Consider the following 23,794-nt stretch of genomic DNA (forward strand, 5'->3'; position numbering starts at 1 on the left):
AAATTTATCACTTAACTTACAAATTAACGATAGCACTCAAATTACCCAAATAGTAACCACACACGATGTCGGGGTACGTGATGATGTAGTCGTAAGCCTTCAGCCTCTTGGTCATTCAGCAATAAATGGAAAAATATGTCAAACATGCGCTAATATTTTCCATTGGTTTGACTGATGGCGATCGATGGTCGTTGCTCGAACTTAATTGGCGCAGTCGGTAGGATACAATCATCTAACTACTCGAAATACGAACCAATCAACTGCCGCTCGAACTTGATTCGGTAGACAGCACCGATCAACATCGAACTTGACGTAATTCAAGATCCGGAATATAAAAAAACACGTAGAATTTAAACGAAAAAAAAGCGATCAAATGCCGAATAAGTTATGTTTCTCTCTATGTTTAGACGTTATCGTAAATTTTTATGGCCGCCGAAACCTTATAAGTCAACCGACGAGACGTCGCTTATGGCCCGAAGAAAGTCAACCTGCGTATTCCCTGAAAATAAATTCCGAACGGCGCTTTTTATACAGAAAAACGGATAAAATTGGAAGCGAGACCCAGTTCGCGAAGCCGCTGCCGTGGATAATTGTTGTTTAACATGTCGGAACCGCATCGAAGAATTTCTACTCGTATGCAAAGACCGATTATTATTGATCTTCAAAGTGTCTCCAAGGATGTATAGTTTGTTTCGAAGTATAGCGTCGGCATTTATAAATCGTTCATTTTAAAATTTAAAGATTTCATTTCGTATTCGAAATTTATCCCAATAAATAGAAACAAAAATTTTGAGAAAATGGACGTAGTTTATTTATTATTTTTATTAAGGTTTATGTGCTTATTAAAGTTTATTTTCTCTTAATCTTTCGAAGAACATTCTAACAAAATATAATGATAATTCTGATCTCAATTCAATGACTCAAAAATATACATATAAAAAAATATTATTCTGTTAAGTTATTAGTTTTAAACTATTGAGTTTTAAATAAACTGACGGTTTGAAGCACAAAACTTTCCATTGCAAAAAAGTTACTAGCGATTTTCAAACAATGCATAGTTTTGGAAAACACCCTACACAATAGTCTATTGAGAAAATAAAAATAATCATCGAGGCAATGAAGATATAATATTAATGCTAAACAAGCTGTTATTTTCTGCGGATAATTCTAAAATGGTTACACTTATCTAAGTAAGGTTTTTGCTGTTTTTTTTATTGAAAATGAGCATCACACATTACTTTTCATCTATTTCTTTAAAAAAAAAGTTTCGTTCAAAAGTTTCTTGGACTCTCCGAAAAATTTATAATATTATAAGTTTGTTAATACAGGGTGTCCCAAAAGTGTCTCCTTTTTTTTTGGAATCCTTGGTTAAAATAAAGGTCACCTTCTTAAGAAATGCCTATTTGAATTTTGCATAATTTAGGCAGAAATTGAGGTTATTTTTTTATATTTTGATTGCTCCATATAAAGTTGTGTTGTGACGCTACTGATCGAGGTATTGCAACGAAAATTTAACCACAGACTAAGGACATGATGCACTACTTTATCAGATTGACAGATGCGCCTCAGCTTATACAGGGTGGGCAAATAGGTGGTGCCGTTTTGGCGAATTCAATTAGCAAAATCTCAAGATTTTCAAGAGGAACACACCATATTTTTATTCAGATATCAATTCTAGAATAAAAAATAAGGCATGTTGGTAATTCATCTTATATTAAAATTTTTCTTACTTTTTGAGATATTCGAGGTTTAAGATGACACCCGTATAAATTCTTGTTGAGTTTAAAGCTAAAGGTATTTTTTAAATAGCAAAGACATGATCCTACTTTTACAATAATTAACACATTTTTACCACTAAAAATGTGAAAAGAAGTTTGTTAGCTAATACTGGGATTTCATAACTACTTGCCTCTTGTCGATACTTTGATATTTGAAGACAAAATTTTTCAAAAGCTAGTAATTGCAAAGCGAACTTTCATTTCGTCATAAAGATGCCGTCCCTGTGTACTTTTGCGTAAAAATTTGCTGGAACCCAAATATTTACTCTTGAAATTTGAAATTTTTCTTTTCACAGTAGTCAAAAGGACTAGCGTTAAATAAGTAATTATAAAAATTTCTTACAGTTGCTTGACATCGAGAGTTAAATGCTTTTTCATTAATGAAACACTGTGTCTAGCAATACTAATGTACTCACAAGGACGAAACATAAGGATGTTTCTACATTCAATATTTAACAAAACAAAAACGCACTATTACTAATGCACTGTCAGAAATTAAGACTAACTTTTGAAAAATACAAAACTCCTTTTTTCTTCCTACTTATTTTCTCTCAAATAAATTATTTCGGCTGCAATTACCACCACTTTTTTACTGCAGTCATTAGGTCAAATCCATTTATCTGTGAAAGCACTATACCATCTTGATTAAACACTATATTATTTGAAAAAACCATTAGACATTCCGAAATCTCCATCTTTCTATTGTTGCAGATCTCTGAATATTTTTTCCCAAATTTCGAGTGTCCAGCGGTTAACTTTTTTCACCCAAAATGTTTTATTATCGAAAAAAATGAAATTTAGTTCCGGTTTAAGAAGAACCCTAAAAACATCGATCCCTGCGTCTCCCCAAAAAATATTGCTGATCTCCTTTATTGCCGTTGCGTATAATAATAAATGGGTCCGCGTCGAGCGATTCGTAACTCTCTACGTGTAATATGGCGACCGGCTTGGTTTGCGGAAAGAGTTTCCGTTTTCAAGAGCCAATAAACAATAAACAGTAATTTAGCGAAAATGGGGTCTCTCGAAAATGATGTGCCCCCCTTATATGGAACGTTCTCGATGAAAACGTATTTTACTTAAACCATATTTATCGCCTCCGTCGGATCGTTAAAAGATGGAGATTTAAGAAAGAATTGAACCATTAATTTAAAGTTAATTAAATTAGTAACCCTTACCAACTGCCTCTCTCCGAAATGATACATTTTTTAAATAGTACCAGTGGCGTCCGTCGATACTTTGTTGATCTATTCTGTTCTTACATTATGGTATGGTGTGACGTTTTTTCCGCTTTTTCTGTTAAATAATACCTTGGGGACCCGGAAAGAAAATCAAAAATCGTCATATTTTATTTTTCATTTTATAGGTAGCAACAAAATACGAAATATTTGTTCAATTTTGCAATTATCCAGAAAAAATAAAAAATAGGCCCCCAATATACACGATGGGCCACCTCAAGTTCAACTCAATATTCAACAACCACCAAACGGCCTACCCGATATTATTTAAAATGCTCTACCATTTATCATTTATTTTTGAATTCAAAATCGTTCTGACAATAACGTTATTATTAGAAATATGCAGAATGTATTATATTTTTTATATTTTCTCAATAAATTAGCAATTATGTTTACTTTCAATATTGAAAGATTTGCTCTTAAATCAATTTAATCCAGACATCACAGACTTTTGGTGCAAGTACGGAAATTGCTTGTTGTTGAAATTGGAAATAAGGACACCAGGGAAGTATGAACGAATCTCTTGTTTCAAGAAATCGAAGTGTTAACAGGAGGAGGGAGATATATAGTAGCTCCATGGTTCGCATCTTATTAATTAATTAATTAAATATGAAATTTTGCACAATAACCTTTGCAAATCAGTACTACTCATACGACAAAAATGTGTTAAATATCTATTATTAATACATTGATATAATCGGCGCATCATATTGTTTGGAAACCACCATAAGGAGTTCCCTTGGCATGAACGGGAAGTCACGATTCTATTTTAAATAATACCTCGCGGACCCAAACAAAAAAAAAACAGAAATCGTCAGATATCATTTTTCATTTTATACGTAGCAATAAAATACGAAATATTTGTTCAATTTTTCAGTTATCCAGACAAAATAAAAAAATAATTTTTCAAAGAAACTTCCAATGCTTTTTACAAAACTTCTGGATTCCTCCTGCGTCGGTTTTCGCTTAATCGAAATTGCTGACTTTTCGCCAATCATCCTGTTGGCTTCTTCAGAGCTTGACTGAAACTGAAACGGGATCATTGGCGAAACGTCGGCAATTTCGACTAATCAAAAACTGACGCAGGAGAAATCCAGAAGTTTTATAAAAAGCAATGAAAAGAATAGTTTAAAAGCTACATTTAAACAGAAAGCAGAAAACTACAAAAGATGTAATGTAATGGAGACGCTGCGGAATCACTTATCCTCTTTCCCATCTAGTATCTATTCGTTATTAATAAGAGACGGAAGCGCTGTAAACTCTGTCAGCATCCCAGTCGCTACAAAGCAAATGTAAATCTTAAATAACCGCGCACAACTACTTAGCTTCGTCGATATTTAGGTCGGCCGCTAGCTTCGCAAATTTGCTCGAGGTTTTTAAAACCCTCCCTTAGTAAAATTCGTCGAAAACAACTTTCGTAACGCTCCCTGTTGATTCGGTCGCTTCGCAATCAAGCCCGTTCGTTTCAAACTCAAACGGCTAATGACCATATCACGTGATTGTTATTCCGAACAAACATTAAAACTAGACCGATGCGGATCTCAGATAAGGTTACCGATCGTTATTTACGTGGATTGCGTTGGTTACTGACGCCAAAAACGGACGTCAAATATACCTCACTAAAGATGACATGTTTGTTCATATTTTTGCTCAGAACTGTCAGCAGTGTGCGCAATTCGGGTTAAATTCTAAATACTATGCGAACTTTTTTAGAACTGTCCAAAGCAGTCCTTATTTCAGGGCAAGGATTATTTTTGACGGCCATTTTTAATTATCGTATTTATGCTTTGCCCTTTCTCGACGACGTCTTTTGTATATTCATTTTTGTTTGTTGGTTTTTGTAGACCTATTGTGATAAATATGATGAAATTAATTAATATCCTCAGATCTTCTAGTTCGAGTTTTCGTCATGTATGTATTGGAATCAAACCCACAAAATTGCTTTAAATTGGACTGCGAAAACAATAATATAGGTTATGTGAAAAAACTTCAAGAAATGATCCTAAAAGGACGTTCGGGTTTTTACCAATTCGCTGGCAGTTCAAGGATCAAGCCAAGGCAGGCCTAGTTCTGCACAGTTAGAGGATAATCCCAGAACTGGTCGAGGGTATTTCAACTTTACAAACCAGCTTATGCTCGATTTCGAGGAGGCAGTTTTCAAACTAACCAAAAGAATAACGTAGGAGTAAGATTTATGCTTCTTTTTCTTTTACTTCTATTGGCCACCACTGTTAAGGTCATTCGGTCATTAATTTATAAAAATACTTTGTGTGTTTCTTCATACCACGTATTTGACAACGGACATCTAATGCACCTGAGTTTGATAAAACCAAATTTAAAAAGTAATCTGCAAATAAGATTAAATTTTGAGCTTTAATAAAAAGAAGATTTTTTTTGGAATATCTAGTGACTTTGCATCTGATTTTATGTGGTCAAATGAGTAGATTCTAACCTCAAATTAGATACAAAATAAAATCTTTTTCGAGAGATATCCAATGTTTAAAAAGGGATCTATTCTTTAGTTATGTTCATGGCAGTGTTTTTAGAAAACACAATTTTTTTAAATAAATTATAATCAACAAAACTGATAGAAAACAATGTTTTTCTGTTTCTATCACGCAACTATTTTGAATAAATTTTTGTGATGTCATATTTATTGTTTTAAAAATAAGAACATTACATAACATTATTGAAATTGAAATTGCTACGCCGCCAGCGGGGAATCTCAGAAAGTGAGATATAGTGTCTGGATTTAAAAAACGATACTACGCTTATTTTAAACTAAAAATTGGTGTTCAAGACAAACCTTGGGCAACACATATTGTTTGTAAGGTATTTGAACAAGGTTTAAGGCATTGGAATAATGGAGCTGGGCGTTCCCTATATTTTGGAATTCCTGTAATTGGACTGCTATTTCTACATGTGCAATGTTCGTGGATATAATACTAAAAATTTGAAAATCATTGTTTTTTCGAACCTCAAGTGTGCAATTAAGCCAGTGCCACATGGCCTAAATGAGAAAGAGTATTCATGTGTTCATGATAGTCTCCAGTCCGTTTTGATTGGAATGCTAGCAAGCCACAATCGGCAAATCTATTTTTGCTACCAAGGGTGCTTTTACTGCAGAGGACCATCCTTCCATGAAAACTTGCCTCGCACAACAGTATATCAGCATTTATCCAAGCATAACAGATGTTTCACAGATAATTTCGTAACGAAAATTCATTTTCTTCAAAGTTTTCCACAGTTTCTTCTTACTCATGAGTGCAATGAAATACTTGCGTCCTTGACAATAGCCAAAGGAATACGACTAAGACCACTATGGCCGTTTGCCTAGCTCATTTTCCCTGTATATAGAAACAATATCTTTGAACTTTGAACCCCATTTTATCTCATATCTACTTCCACCCAAATAGGATGTTTTTCATTTTTTAACTATGTGAACCAATTCTCTTTCGCACGGGGCATGCTTAAACAACTCCTTCTAGTATTTTGAGAAGCCTACGATGTGTCCACGTCTCAAAGGCCTCTATTTTTTTGATGGTATTAACCTTTAGAGTCCACGCTTCAGAGCCGTACAAGAAAACTAACTGTTACACACTTCACAAATCGGTGTCTGAGCCTCAGGCTTAGGTAGGAATTACACAGAAATGACCGGATCAGGTTAAAAGTGCTTCTACTTCTGAATTTACGTTGTTGCTGATGCAGGTCCCCAATTATTTGAAATTTCTATTCTATTCGTCTCTTATACGAGGGCAGCGCCAAAATTTCCCGGGCTGAATATGAAAGAAACAAAGTAGAGTAACAATTTTTTATTATTTTTCAATACAACACCAGTGCAACACCAGCAGTATGAACAGGTGGATTATCGTGCAAAAGACGCCCGCCTCTGGTCAGTTTTCCTCGACGTTTTACACGTATGCAGCCTCGCAATTTATGTAATAATGTTGCGTAATATTTATAATTGACAGTGGTATTAGCTTCTTTAAAATCTATCAAAAGAATTCCTTCACAATCCCAAAAGATAGTGGGCATCACCTTTTTTGTTGACTGGCAGACTGAATTTTCTTGGAGGTGATTCACCCTTACGACGTCACTCCATTCATTCTTTTTTCGATAGAGGGTCATAATAGAGAACCATAGTTTCATCTCCCGTCACAATAGTTTCTATCCCAGGCTTCGGTTCCAACACACAGAGTTCTTAAAAAGACCGCGCACACTCGACAAGGCGTTGTTTTTGAATAGCCGAAAGGTTTTAGGAACCCATTTTGCACTAACCTTATGCATACCTAAATGATCATGCAGGATTCGACGAACACTTGTATCAGAAAGTTTAGTAATTTCTGAGATTTCCTTGACCTTCAAATCGCAACAATATTTTCCGTTATGACCTCCACTGGTCGACCAGTTCTTCAATCATCTTCAAGGGACTCCTGCCCCCTTCGAAAACGTTTTGCCCACCATCCAGCATTTCTTTAATAATTTTATTTGCTAACCCTTCTTTTGCCAAAAAGTTTATTACTCAATTTGCGTTATTTGCGACATTTTTTCGGACACCTCTTGTTTAAAATGCTGTCAATAAAAAACTATTGGACACAAGACTTCGATCTTTTTTGCGCAGCCTACTAAGATATATATTTAAAAGAAGACAGTTTTATCGTGATACTGGAGCCGCATCTATGTCAGGCCGGGAAATTTTGGCGCTCACCTCGTATATGGTTATATTAATGAGAGGCTCTGGGGATTTTGATATTATTAGTATTTTTGCTGTTGTGCTGTTCATTTAGCAAGCGTTGCAGGGCTTCTGAACTATTCGCTAATACCGTATGTATCATCAGCGTATCTAAGATTGTTAAGCGTTATACCGTTAATCTTGATCCCGTCATTTGTGTCTTTTATTGCCTCTTCAGTACAGATTAAATAACATTGGGATAAAATACACCCCTGCCGGACACCTTTTCGTAGGATTGCTGGTCCGGTTGTTACGTTGTTACATTTTACTACAGGTGTATGATCACAATACAAATTTGTAATGATTCCAATATCGTTCCTATCTAGTCGACTTGAGTCCAATATTTTCAGGAGTTTTACATGATGTACTCGAACGAATCTATAAAGCAAATATATACCTCGGTTTCTACTCCATTTTTTTACTGCATTCCGATATATACAGCGACACTTTGGACCGTAGCGTCATCACGATCGTTTCCAGCTTAATTTATTCCTGTCGACTTGTTAATTGATGACGGTAATTAATCAAAAAAGGTAAGTAACCTGTGACAACAACGCTTAAAAGGAGAATAACACCAATACTAATTCATCAAATATGAATTATTACTTGCGTACTTGAAAAATCAAACCGCGCGTTGTGGATTGGTTAGCAATTAGCGTTAGCTGCTGTTTTTTTTTCTTGTAACCTAATAGTCGCGTACATTTTACGTCAGCGAATTCCGGTGGCTCTTACTACGGCGTCATTAAGAAAACTTGTTTCCATTTGGATCGACTCATTTCGACTCGTATCAAATTTTCCTGGTTCGGCAAAAATAACTAATTTATTGCTCTGTAGAGGGGTCAATATATATATACCTAATAAAATTGTATTATAATATATATTATATACAGTGAACAGTTAAAAATCCTATATTTCATTTCAAGAAAAATGCTCGCACCCATCCACCATATTTTTTCATGCGCGTTTTTTGCAGTAAATAGAAAATGTACAGGATGGGTCAAAAAGTAGATGTTGATACAACCCCGACCCTTTCTTTTCCTTTTTATAAGCAAAAATAAAACGAAATTTAATTTTGAAATGAATAGGTTAGTGATGAAAATCCATTTAACAAAATAAATAAGAACTAAAAATTCAGATTTTCACGAAATTACATATTTTCAATTTACAAACTACCTGCTCCTGTATATATACCGAAAACTGACATTAAAAATTAAAAATAAAAATTTAAGTTTGATAATGGAGAGGTATTTAAATCTAATTGATCGTTAAGCAATACATACAATACAAAAATGTCTCATTTTATTAATCTACATGGCTTCCAATAAATTTAATTTTCTACTTTTTGTCGCTGTATGTAAAATATCAAAATTGTCGTCAAAAATCTGATTTTTCAGATTTTGGACGTTTCGTTGTATTCTTTTTTTTTTTAATTTTCCTATTGTGTTGTTAGTTCTGAAAGCTATTTTTAAACCACATTTTGACAAATGTTTTCAACATTTTTTCACTTGGTTCTGCTATGTATGTAATTGTTTTAAATTGTTCGTGTTCTGTATTAGCTTTCGTATAAATAGAGTTTACTGTTGTCTGGATTTGTTTTTTATTTATAATTTTATCGATAATGGATGGATTATTGTCGTTTTTCAGTGCATTTTGTACATATTAATTATTCTAAGTACATAAAAACATATGTAGAAGTCAATATTATGAAAATAGATAAATTATAATTATTATTATTATTATTAGAATAATTCATATCTCAACTTTCTGGACCATCTCTATAATTATAATCTATTATTCTAATAAACTGCCTATAGTAACGCTACTGTCACATTACTTTCATTCACCAAGCTCATCTTACTATAACATACAAATTAGTGCTAACCTAATTTACAACCTTTACTATGTAACCCTTAAGTTGTCTAGCCTGTTCAATGTTTTCTGTCGATACGAATTTACCTTTTATTACTCAGTCGCATTAAGCAACATATGTACTTGATAAGAAAAATAGTCTTCCCTCATTTGTTCACTAACAACAGCGCCACCATTGGATAATATATTCTCGAATCACGTGACATAACTATAAGTGACATCTATGGAAAGATTTTCGAAACTTTTTTCCCCGCTCAAAAATGACAAGTGTACAGACCGAAGACCAACGTGAGTATAAAAAAAAATAATCACCTTTCTAATTAAGGTAATTCGTTTCGTTTGCTCGCTCTCTTTCGCTTGATAGAGTCAACTTCGAAGTAAACGGAAAACTACGGTTTATTAGAAACGATTAGAAACGTTTGGCTGAGCATTCCGTTTTCAGCTGTCGTCGCGATTAACTTTAATCGTCCAAAGTTGCCGAGTTTAAGATGAAAGTGCTATCGAGCATTTGTATAAATATGCGTCTAGGAGGCTTAATAGAAACAGGGTTAAAAATAAATGGAAGCGAAGGTGCACCGGCTAAAATAAACTACTCGGTTGCAATTTTAACCTTATTCCTCAACCATAATCGGTTTCTCTGGACACTAAAAAGTGTTTGATCCGTCAAAGTTTGTAGCAAAATAAATAAAGGTCTTGTTATGCTTATAAAATATAAAGTTTGCTTTAAGAGGAAAACTCTGTTGGATAGCTAAGCAATAAAATTTATTTTCATATTATATTCCATTCATTTGCCCCACTTATCCTTTTTAATCTTACCAAAGCAAAACAATAATTCTCGTCTCTTATACTATTAAGTTCACCTGACAAAAAGTGTTTACACCCAATAAATATTTCGCTATTAGCTAAATGTTAGCCACGACATTCGGCCATCCTACTACCCTACATCCCTCGAATCCCTATGCTGACTGACCTTCAGATAGCCTTAACACCTTGGCATTATTTTATTTTATGCGCACATCCAAATATCCACCACATTTTATTTTATGCAGATATCAAAAAAACACCACATTTTATTTTACAGAAATATCACAATATCCAGCCCGTTTGATTGTATGTCGGTATGAAAATATTCACCACTTTTTATTTTATGCAGATTTCAGAATATCCGCCACATTTTATTTTATGCAAATATCAAAATATCCACCACATTTTATTTTACGCAGATATCAAAATATATACCCCATTTTATTTTATGTAGATATCAAAATATACACCCCGTTTTATTTTATGCAGATATAAAGAAACCACCCCATTTTATTTTATGCAGATATCTAAATATCCACCCCATTTTATTTTATGCAGATATGAAAATATCCACCACATTTTACTTTATGCAGATATCAAAATATATACCCCATTTTATTTTATGCAGATATCAAAATATATACCCCATTTTACCTTATGTAGATATCAAAATATACACCCCGTTTTATTTTATGCAGATATAAAAAAACCACCCCATTTTATTTTATACGGATATCTAAATATCCACCCCATTTTATTTTATGCAGATATCAAAATATACACCCCATTTTATTTTATGCAGATATAAAAAAAATCACATTTTATCTTATGCAGAGATCAAAATATATTGAAATTTATTTGAGATTATTTATGGGCACTTTGATTTGAGAAAATTCTATTTCTTTCATGAGTAATTTTCATTTCCAGAAAGAATTCAAATAATAATCAAATTTCTGAAACGAATACAATATCGTTGGCATATAAAATAACATAATTTTTTTTTATGTATCTCCCCAATCTAGCACAAGCAGCAAGGATTTCTAATACCTTTTTCTGTTAGGGTGATTTCAAACTCTTTTAACCATCATCTGACGGCTTTTTGTGATAATGCAGACTTCGTATACATTTCTTCATTTAATTTTCCATTTAAAAACGCAGTTTCCATGTGGTGCATCTACTAACAAACAATTTTGATTTGCAAAAGCCATTATTAATCTAAAAATCGAAATATCAAAATGTTTTGGACTAAAACCTCTTGCTACAAAAATGCACATGTGTTCGATGGATTTCTTCACTACACTTTCTCTCCTCCTACTTCGAACGATAAATTTCTTCTTCTTCATCGAGTGTATATCCGCCTTCTGGCTTACCTCTCACACTAGTCAAATTCTCTTATTTGTTTCCCTCGACTGCATCATCAATACTTTTTCTCCTCTTGTTTTAACCCTAAGTGTTTTTCCCTCTTCTTCTTCTTTTTTCGTTGATAACCTATCTACGTGTTACCACCTAGGGATTCCAATTATTGAAACTGGTTATAGAGTCCTGGGACTAACTGTGCTATAAGTTCAGGAAGTATGAAGTATGAAGTTATGAATCGGATAGGATTATAGCGTACGTTAGTTTTTCTATACACAAACACCACTTAACAAATGACCATCTTTTCCAAGGAGCTGTTGATACCAAAAATTTCAAAATATCACATCTAATTAATTCAAAACTCGTCCTTTACTTCGACGTGAAAATTCTAATTGAACTTGAAGCTGCAAAAAAGACATCTCGATTTGCAATTTAAAAGACGCCCACAGGTGGTTCATTTTTTTTTTCTTAATAAAATTGCGAAACTGATATTATGAATGGCGGTAAAGATACGGTTCTCAACGCCAACGGCGTCGCCTACTACGGTTCTTTTGTGTCTTATTTATGGCATGAGATTGTTTATTTAGCGTGGTTAACGATCCGTTAGTCACCTCTTGGTTGAAATTGCGTGCGCGTGTGTGGCAGTGTTTCAAAAATTTGCCCAATTTCGCTTTTGTTTATCCAAAATCAGCGGCGTAGTCGGCAATTGAGCTTGCGTTAACTGTGCAATGCAGCAGCGCCTCGTATGTAAAGGTGCCAAGTGTGCCGTGGCGAAATTTGACATTTCTAACCACAGATCACAAAAACTTTATTACCAAAGCAAGCTTGATCTGAAATCGCGCCCATAATTATTTTTTTCTTTAATTTAATTTCTTTTTAATTTCCTTTAGGCTATGAGCTTCGTACCAAAAATAACAATCAAAAAATTGGTCGAATGATCCTGGCAATCTTGGCCAATATCAGTAAGACAACCTATAAAATGTCAATATTTCAGTTTGTTTATTTCGTCGCCATTGAAACCAGTTATAAGACGACTTCAACTAAATATTTTTTAAAGCAGTCTTCAAAGCCATCTAAACAGAGCAAAGGAAATAAAGTAAGAACGATAAAAGCTTTTGCTATTTTCCGGCCTAATATTAGCTCGGAAAATGTCATTTTCGGGAGAGTTTATTGTTTAAATAAAATATCATAAGCGAAAATTGATTCGTTTGATACCGAACAAAGTACAAAACACTGTAAAGCTCTCGCGCCATGGGCTGAAAACGTTGAGGCTGGGGTTTCGTCTATAAAAACTGGAAACTTTCGAACTTCGCGCATTAATCTCGCTTGCGGGACGAAATAAGGAGTAAAGTTTTCATAACAAAATGCCGTACAACGTGTCCCGGGAACAGGAAACCGCTTTCTATAACGAACAAACTGAAAGCAAAGCTGTTAACAAAATTCCATACATTTCCAAAGTTGTTAAGCTGGAACGGATTAAAATTGCGTATTGGAATCTGATTATTAGTTAATGTAATTAGTTTTTATTATTACGTAGCTATTTTTTAAATTTTTTTTCATCTCGAAAATTGCCTTGTAGTGAAGCCAGTCCTGAAGAAGAAAAAGAATGTTTTTTATCTCTGTGTGGTCTGAGGCTGTCTGGCTAAATTAGTTGCATTTCCATTTCCAAATATCTTACAAATGGACGTTTGACATTCGCATCTGATATTGTCTGTAATGAAAGGCTGTAAACGCCTGGTATATCAAACCGAATTTTGTCTTTGACGAATTGAAGATGTTGAGAGGTTTTTGGACAAGTGGTAAATCTGGTTTTGACGTTATATTAGTTCAGAACTTTTGATATGTGGTCAGTGATATCTGAAATGTAATGAAGAACAACAGTGGCAAGTGTGGGATTGCTTTCGGACGCGTTGTCTTGGAAAGGTTGTGGAGAAGTGTATTTTGTGATGGAACGCTTAATATCTCTAATATGGAAATGGAGCAAATGCAAGGTATTTTCAGTGGATTCAGTGACTAGAACTGAGATGGTTTTACTGCTCTATAAACAAGGGAGTTGATAACCGATGATTTTTTGGACGGTTGATTATACGAAAATGCATTAAAATATCTGTCTGTGTGCGTAGGTTTTTCTGTCAAATGGCTAGGAAAATTTCTGAGAGATTCTTGATCATAAAACTTTTGTTTTGTAAATGTAACGACCTTAGTAATGCGTTTATAATTATTTAAATCCCAAAACGTCTTATAACTAGCACCAAGAAGATTTAAAACGATATTTAAAATGGGAAAATGCAATACTTCGTATGCACCTTGCAGATACTTATTAATAACTATTTTAGCAGCAATTTTAATTACTTTATTATTATTTTGGGTTTGCTCGCAGCACCTTACAAAAACGGGACAGTAAATCTCAAAGTTATAAATGCTGTTTTAGTCAAGAAATATCTAATCTAAATCAAATACAAAATGAAAAGGGCGAGTTTAATGTAAAATGTAATACTGTGAAGATAGAAGTGTAAGGAGCTCTTAAGAAGAAGAAGCTGTTAAACCACTTTTGCATATTCTATGTATAGTTCCACCAGAAGTATAGTGCTCTTACAACCGACCCCGTCATTAACGTTGCCTGTTTATTACTCCAAAACCGTAGTCCCTAATAGAACACCCTGCCGAGCAGATCCTTACCAGTAACCATTCCAGGACCGTCCTAGGAATTTATCTACCTACACTAACAAGCGGGATATAAGTATGTTTCTTGTAAGCATGTTCTTGAAACATGTACATAAAAAAATTTGTAGAGAGCAACAATTTATTATGTTCTATGTCACAACAAAACAATTTGTTTAGCATCCGAAGACGAATGGATCCGTTTCTTTATTTGTTGGGGTAGCAGCGGGGCTGCTCCGCTTCGTCTTCAAATGCTGCGTTGTTTTCCATGTTTTCCGGGGAACATCTGCTTCATTCCATGGTCTGCACATATTAAAGTGTTAAAAAACAGAAACTTCCAAAAAATTTTTAGTTGTAAGATTATAATAAATATTTATCTACCGCAATTATACCCTATAATCTTAAAAAAGACTATTGTTGTTTACAAACTGAAGAACTATGAAGAAGGCACAAAATACAAGAAGAATAATGTTGCGAATCGATAGGCACACAAGACAAAAATGATTATTTTCAAAGTTACCTCTAAGATAATTAGAGATAGATTTTGAACTATCCAGTGAAAACAGCCTCGCAGGGTGAAAGCTCGAGAATCACGTACTCAAATAAGTACATACTGAAAGGATCACATTCAAATAACTTAACACACTTTTAACTCTTAAGAGCGATATATATCACCTGACGTTAAAATAAACGCTTCTACTTATTAGATGATACCCCGCAGCATCAATGCTTAATCAAATTCAAAACGGTTCATTTACATTTCAAATAAAAATTTCAAGTTTCTACAAATATTCGTTACGGTCCATCTCAGGCAAACTACTTAATGCAGAATAACTCTTTTGGGGTGGGTTTTACCACGGTCCTGCCGAGGTCGGCGGTTAAGATACTGTAAAATACTTGAAACGTCGAAGCAATAAATATTTCTGGTCGTACAATGCCTATGTATATTCGTTGACGTAAGAATGTGCCGAATAAACAAATGTTTAATGTGAACAGAGAACTGAGACCATTGTTGAGCGGCTACAAAAAGTTGGATTTTATAAATCGAATAGAAAATAAAATAAAAATAAAATAAAAATATCAGTATAAACACACTTTAACTTCTTAAAAACTTTAACTTCAAATAAATGTTTGTGTTTCTAATATTAATTAATTAATATTAAGCAATGGTTTTTTTTCACATGGCAGGGAGCCGGTCTACCGCTGTAACCCTCCTCCTTTTTCCGGGTTTGGGACCAGCACTGATAGATCCTAGGCTACTCAATCCACCCAATCTCTAGCAGAGGCGGAGTTCATCTTTTTACCCAATTAATAAGCATATAGAATTTTTTTGTTCGAAATATTTAGAAATCTCGAACTTTAAATACGATAAAACAACAAAAATCAATTTCAATTTAAAAAAATTGCTTTCAACGATTTTTCCATTAAAATTTTTAATGTAAGTTTTTTACCACCCTGTGCTTAATAATTTTTAAACTGACAACACAATTAAAAATATATTTAGATCTTTAAATGTCACTTTTGATGTAAAATTCAAAACATGCCAGGAAGTTACTGTTCGTCCACGAAAACACAAACATTCTGTATACATGACAACTTGTCTTTAAGAGATGAAATATAATTTCAGTTTACCGATCGTTTTATTACTCCCTCTCACTGAAGAACAGACTATATGGACGGTTAATCTTATACGCGGAGCAAAAACGTGCGACATAATCTCGAATGTATTCGCTTTTTCACACGCAAATAAAAGACATTCGAGTCGACTTTACGCCGGCTACATTAAAAAAATTAAAGCCTACATGGACCGATAAATTAGGCAAAGCCACCACCGGGAATATTAAGATTATTTATTGCACAGGAGTTCCATTAGCATAAGACCCCGGCTATGCGTTACGCTATCGTTACCGGTTCTCTCATAATTCACGTGAGAATGAGAATTGCCGTGCCGCAGGCACAGGTGATGTTCCTAATTGAATTTGACAGGCACGCGGATCCAGATTATCATCAAGGAATTAAAAATGCTTAATGTTTACTTACGACCGGTCTTCTTTATCGACCTCGCCGACCACCGGCCGTGTTTCAGTTTTGGCAACGTATTGGTGGGTTATAATTTCACACACACTGTGACAACCACATGGTCACCTAAGTGTCACTCAAATTTTTGCACTTAGTACGCCTGTTATTTTTACTGATACCTCAACTTTTCAAAGAAACTTCCACAATAATATTTACATAGTGATAAATCGAACGCGCTGACTTTTCGCCAGTCATCCTGCTGACTTCTTCAGAGCCTAATTGAACGTGACTCGCATTCTCTTCTATAATGTTTCAGGGGGCGGAGATAATGGAGGGACATAAATATTGCCTCAGATGACTGATGACATATTGGTGAAATGTAACAACTTGAGTCGTGGTTTGTGATGAGTTTATTTGTCGTAGTCTTAAGGCTATTTTTCGTCCTGCTTCATCGATGTAAGGAAGAACAACAGTGGCCAGTGTGTGGTTACTTTCGGACTCGTTGTCTTTGGAAGGTTGTGGTGAAGTGTATTTTGTGATGGAACGCTTTAAACCTCTAATATGGAAATTATCAGAGAGAAGAATAGACGTAAGGGGTTTTATTCTGGGTTGAGTGACTTCAGTTAAAATAGTTTTAGGACAAGTAAACAAGAGAGTTAATAACCGACGATTTTTGGGCCGGTTAATTGTGTCACAATGTATTAGGGTATCGGTCTGTGTGGACAGGTTTTCTGTAAACAGAATGACCCAATGTCAAATACATAAGAAACCCTTAGAGAGATTTTTCAAAGAAACTTCCCCAAGCTACTGTAATCCTTTTTACAAAACTTACTTACTCTGTCCCTGCTTATATATTGTTTGAGGGGGGCGGGGCTAAATGAGGGGCATAAACACCGTCTCGGGTGACTGATTCCCTAATTGGTGACAGATAGAGACCTGAGTCGCGGTTAGGATTGTTAGGTTGTTTATAGATTTCTATTGACTCTCGGATTTTTCGTTGGTAGCAGAACTGATTACATGCAAGAATAAAATTTCATGTCCGGTTTCATGAGTGTGTTCGGCAACAGCTGATGAGTTTATTTGTCTTAGTCGTAAAGCTCTTTCGTGTTCTTTGAGCCTAGTTGATATTTTTCGTTCGGTCTCTCCAATCTATTCTTTGTCGCATATGCATGGAATGCTGTAAACTCCTGGACACTCAAATGGTATTTGACGGACCGAAGATGTGGAGAGATTTTTGGACAAGTGGTAAATCTGGTTTTCACGTTATACTTCTTTAGAACTTTTGATATGTGGTCAGTGATGTTTTGAATATAAGGAATGACCACAGTGGCAAGTGTAGGAATGCTTTTGAACTCATTACTATTGGAAGGTTGTGGTGAAGTGTGGTGTGTAGAAGAGCAGAGGTAAGGTGTTTTAATTCTGTTTTCAGTGACTCGGGCTGAGATAGTTTTACGGCTCTGTTAACAAGAGAGTTGATAATCGATGATTTTTAGGCCGGATCGTAATGTGACCATGCATTAAGGTATCGGTCCGGGTGCGTGTGTTTTCTGTAAACACAATGACCCAATGTTAGGTCTGATTTTCTATTGACAAGAATATCTAAGAATGGAAGGTTATTATTAGCTTCCAATAGTAAAACGTATGTTAGGGTGTATTGAGTTTAAATGTCTAAGAAAATCTACTAGGGTTTCTTGACCATGAGGCCAAATAACGAAAGTATCATTTCCATAATTTTGGTTTTAGATGAGAAGTGCCGTTGGAACCTTTTGGAAGAACTAATTTTTCAGTTTCCGAAAGTTGGTGCGATGAAATATTTATTACAGTTTTTGGTAGTTTAGAAGAGTTTGATGGTTTTCCTAGTGTTGACGTTAGTTTTTCAAATTTTAGATAAATAAAGCTTTGTCATGAATCATGTTTGAAACAAGAGCCTTATTGATTTCGTCTATTTCCTTAAGGGTATGATGAATTCCTTCTCGAAGTAAAGCGAAACTAGATTTTCGAAGAATTTTATAAGCGGATGAGGTTATGACGTGATAACAGCCAAAATAGACAGATGAAATTTCGTACCCCCGCCACTAATGCATTTAAAAAAAAAATTGGTATACTAAATAATGCCTTATGATGCATAATACATGTGTGCCAAATTTCATTAAAATATCTAAATGTATTACAGAAATTAAAAAAATATCTTTTATATATTAAGTGATTTGTGTAAGACATTCCAACGAAGTGTGTGTTTTTTTCCTTTCACTCGAATCTCCAGCCTTTAGTGATTTAGAATCGATTAATTTTGGCATCTCTTCTTTCGCAGGTAAAGCAGTGCCGTTCGTGGAACTCACGGTGGCTCACGCCTCCGTCCTGACCATACTCGCTATCAGTTTCGAAAGGTACTACGCCATTTGCAAACCTTTGAAAGCGGGCTATATTTGTACCAAAGCTAGGGCGTCGTTGATATGCCTTCTAGCTTGGTTCATCGCCGCCATCTTCACTAGGTAAGACGAACAATTTTTTTCCTTTGTGTGTACGCGGCATTCGTCATTAGGTGTTTGCACGAACGCTTTCAGCACTTCCAGGATGGAACAGGTAGCTGTACAAAAGCTTGCTTGCTATACTTGGGGCACAGACTAAATAAACTTAGACTTCATTGACTATGTTTTGGTCGCAGATATAGAGATGTGCGGTGTTAGTCTAGGTCTATCTAGTCTGTGGTCAGGTTAAATGTAACTAATGACTTCGAAATTAAGTTACACATACTCATGAGTAGACTTAGGGAAGTACATGTTTATTATTGATTTACTCAAGCACTATTATGTACCTTTTGCTGTATATTGCAATATTATAAAGCTTTCTGACTAATTTAACAAAAAAAAAACACAAAAATTAATCCCCATGCACTAAATATCGTCCATAACGGACTGGCGAGAGTATTTTGAAGCAGGAGAACTTACGAGCAGTTGCACCTACCGACTTCAAATTTTCCTCCCTTCTAATACTAGGCGGTCCGCAGTGGTCCGACAAATATGAATTCGATCCGACATCGGACGCCATTTTGTTGGCCTATTTTTAGTTTTCACTTCGAAAGTGGCTGCGAAATCAAGTAGAAATGTCCAAATATTGAAATGAAATTCTTCAGGAAGGCAGGGAGTCGCCACCGGATGTGACCAATACATACTGCGCGGCATCAAAAGTCGCAAAGTATTTTTTTGAAAATTTTGATTTTTTTTTCCGGACCGGAAAAGTTTAGATTTTCTACAAGACCGTGGGTTCGATCGTGAAGCTGCGCGAGATTCGGGGTAATGCCCTAAATATAGCTTTTTGTCAAAAATATACTGAAAATGGGTGTTTTAATTTGAAGATCATATCCTCATATCATTGGCCACTTGTAATTTTTATATTTACTGTTTTCGATTGGAATGGAGCAAATTATTACCCGTAGCTGATATTCCGTAAAAAATACTCCGGTTTGGTTTAAACGGTTGTGTAGATCGTATCTTGGACTACAATTTCTATAGTTTATGGTTTCCGAATATCATATTATTAAATTAACGCTGGTAACAGGACTTGATTTAATTTAGATCCAAAATCCTTGCACACACGAAAGTGCCATTATTTTTGAACAGAGGTGGCTTTTACTTGATGAAAATCTATTTATCAAAATAAATAAGAACTAAAAGTTCAGATTTTCACGAAATTATATACTTTGACTTGACAATTGTTTGGACAGCACACCGTGTAATTATCAAATGTAATATTTACAAACTACCTGCAACTATATATACCGAAAAATGACCATAAAACCTTAATTAAGGTTGTTGTGAGAATTTAAGTTCAATAAAGGAGAGGCATTTAACTCTAAATCACCGTTAAGCAATACATTTGAACGTCTCATTTTGTTAACCTCCATGGCTTCCAATAAATTTAATTTTCTACTTTTTGTGGCTGTATGTAAAATATCAAAAGTGAAGTGAAAGACTATTGTTTTTAAACGCTCTTTTAGATTCGTTAATGCGTTTCTTGAAGGATCTACCCGTTTGTCCAATATAAATTTTAGGACAAGTTCCGCATTTAACCTGATTTTTGAGATTTTGGACATTTCGTTTTATTTTTTTTGGTTTCTTTAAATTTTAAAAAACAAATAAAACGAAATGTTCAAAATCTCAAAAATCAGGTGTCATATTCATTTTATTTAGTTCTTATTTATTTTGCCATTATTTTTTTCTAATTCTTTTCTCTGTATCAAAAATTATGATTTTACTTATGCTTGAAACATACTCTGGATGTTTAAATTTAATAAAAATAGATTTTTAAATTATAGACGAGTTCAATTTTAGCGGGCTGTATCATCAAACCCCTTGTAGGAACACTTAAAATAATTTATTTTTAAGAATTCGTATTTGCTCGTGACGCATAAACATTTTGTTAACACTTAGAAAATATTGGTCGAACCGAAATAGCCGGCCTTCGTCTAATCTTTCAACCCATTTGATACTAACGTTTAAGAACGGTCTTCTTCTTAAGTCAAATAGCTTGATAAAATTTGATTTATTTTCGTACACGTTCCAAATAAATGGCAATGTTGTCCTCCCGAGCTGTAGCTCCATCGTTTTCGAAAGTGAGGCTGCAACTTTAAGGTATAAAGTTTCAGCTGAATAGTTCTGGAATAGACATTTATTAATTGTGCAATTATGGGTTCAGAAATTCAGAAAATATTATTATTTATTATTGTTAAACAAAACTCAAATCAATGAACTATAACTATATGTATATCATCTTCCACGGCAACCTCGTATTCTTCTCATTTGTTTGTTTTCCAACCAGTATAATTAGTTTCTACAGATTAAGACATTAATCAAAAACTCAATATAATTAGATCGATCAATCAAATCTAATAGTTCGACTCTAAAATCTCACACCACCCATTAAAAAAATTGTATATTATGCAACAAGTTTTATAAACCATTAAGTGATGAGTTTTAAATTGACTGAAGATGTTTATCAACATGTGACATGATTGACAAATGTCAAAATTGTAAGAAAATATTTGTTTTTAAAATGTCAAAACCGCTTTGACAATTTTTACAGGTGCATTTAAAGATTTTCGTTGAAATGCTTCTTTGAAGAAAACGGGAAAAGAACCTACTTTTTTCAGTCAAATTGTTCGATATTTTATTTTTAATTACTGCTTTTGAAGTCTTTCAGCTTTCAGCTCCAGACGCCGAAGTCGTAAACATTCGAATGTAAAATACGCAGTTTCTTTTGATTTAATATCTTCCGCGCTTTTATAATTTACGATTTTCATTATCCAGTATTTCACCACTTTATATCCAGAACAATTTCCAGCGGATTGGAATTCCGCAAGGCTTGCTTTAATTATTACACTTTCCGGGTTTGATATCGTGCCAGAGATGTGATTAAATCGTTAGCTTCCTCAGACAAGATGGTTATTTTATAACATAAAATATAGAAACTGTTGCTCAGTAGATCAATGCTTTTTCCACAGTTATGATTAGCTACTTATCAATCTTATTTAATATTATATGTACGTGTTTTGGCTATTTGTATTCGGCTTAGGGTTTAATAATCTTCTGCAAGTTGACGTTTATTTTCAAAATATTATAAACATTATATATATATATATATATATATATATATATATATATATATATATATATATATATATATATATATATATATATATATATATACTTCACTACTTCAAGCTTTCGCCCAAGATTGTAGGCTTCATCAGGAAGACTGGAATATGGAAAAACATTCTATTACAAACAGCTCAGCCTAATGTTCAATTATTAATTATCTTTGTTTAGAATTATTTTTAACAATTGACGTTACATCAAAAACACCAACCAAGAAAACGTATGTATCGTTTAATTATTATATCAAACTAAATATATTTATTATAACTACTTACAGAATGTGCAGTTTAAACTCTAAAAGATGGAAAAACACTCGGTACACATCGCGGCCGACATTCTCTTGTTGGTGACATATTAATGAATTTAAAATGTAAATACATTCGTGGAAATACAGCCAAGGGTGACTTTGATCAATGGTGGGAGTGACATTTGTAACAAAATGTTGCCAACAGTAATACCAACTTTTAATCATTTAAATTGTTGACACTGGACTAACGGCATGCGCAAAACCACTATGGTCTGTGATGGTAAAAGTCTGGTAGTTCACTTTTTTTCGTGAGTTTTTGACCTAGTAAATACGTATAAATTACACTCAATCCCTCTATATCTTTTTTTATGTTAATACTGTTTTCACAATTATATATATAGCACGTCTCTAAGAACTTCCTTTTGAACGGGTTTGCCTCTACTTCTACTAAGGAAGCCTCGCAATAGTCGACTCTATACCCTGTTTCATTTACATGTTTACTCAAAGTTGCTGAGTTTAGACCGTGCCCGTGATGGGTCATCCGGTACAACAGATAAATCAATCAAATAAAATATCTCCGGTAAAAAGAAATCGAGGAAAAAATTAAATTAAAGTATATTTGAGGAAATTTCCCTTCCGTTACGCTAAAAGCCGGAAATAGTGGCTTAGCGCGTCAAAATCCAACATGTCAGCGTCGTCCTGGGACGTAGGGTCACGTATTGCGTCCTATTTTCCTTATTGCCTTTAAAGTGAGTGCGTGCAAATATTTCGAATAAGCCTGCGATGGCGTCGGGGACCTCCAGATGTATTTATACACTATTTAAAATATCGCCGAGATTTTCCTTGAATATGAACACGATATGTGGGGGGTGAAAACATTTCCCACAGTCGGTGGTCCGCCCCCGCCTTCCCCATGTGGGGCGTCGCTTTATCCACGACGTCTAAGCGTCTGCAAAGTGTTTTAGGGGTTCGTATTCGCGCCGCATGTTTATCGGAATTTTATTGTATATTGTATTTCGGCGGCATAAGCTGACTAGTTTACGAAATGGCCTCCGCATTCTTGTCGAAAAATCAAAAATGTGTTAATAATAGGGACACGGAGAATAAGGAAATGATAACTGCATTTTTGGAAGAGGAAAGTAACCTTGTTACTTTCGAAAATCAATGAAATCTCGTATAAAAATTTTACATCTCGGTAATGATCACCGTCGAAAAAAAAATTTTTTTTTGTATGTCCGTTCTCCGTTCTCCTTTCTCGTCTTTTGGTTTTTCCTGAATAACTATCGAACCGTTGGAGCTACAAAATCGAAATTTTCCTTTTTCGCCCTCTACGAGGCACATAAGCTTGTAAGAAATTCCCCTGATCCGACGCCGGTATCCATCTTTTTTTTCTCGATTTTCGACTGTTTTTTGGACCTTGCTATGAAACACGATAAGCG

At 34.4% G+C, this 23,794-nt stretch overlaps 1 protein-coding gene across 2 annotated transcripts in view; it reads left to right on the forward strand.

The window, feature by feature from the left end:
• The window catches only part of LOC132703257 (QRFP-like peptide receptor), a 118,707-nt gene that overhangs the window by 58,838 nt on the left and 36,075 nt on the right, over window positions 1-23,794 (forward strand). For both annotated transcript variants that reach the window (XM_060672406.1, XM_060672405.1), the window contains exon 4: window positions 18,766-18,946. In XM_060672406.1, the coding sequence (XP_060528389.1) occupies window positions 18,766-18,946 (181 nt within the window). The remainder of the gene's footprint in view (window positions 1-18,765; window positions 18,947-23,794) is intronic.

The sequence above is a fragment of the Cylas formicarius genome, unplaced genomic scaffold (genome assembly GCF_029955315.1).
Source record: "Cylas formicarius isolate icCylForm1 unplaced genomic scaffold, icCylForm1.1 PGA_scaffold_6__28_contigs__length_40554024, whole genome shotgun sequence".
In the NCBI taxonomy this organism is placed as follows: domain Eukaryota; kingdom Metazoa; phylum Arthropoda; class Insecta; order Coleoptera; family Brentidae; genus Cylas; species Cylas formicarius.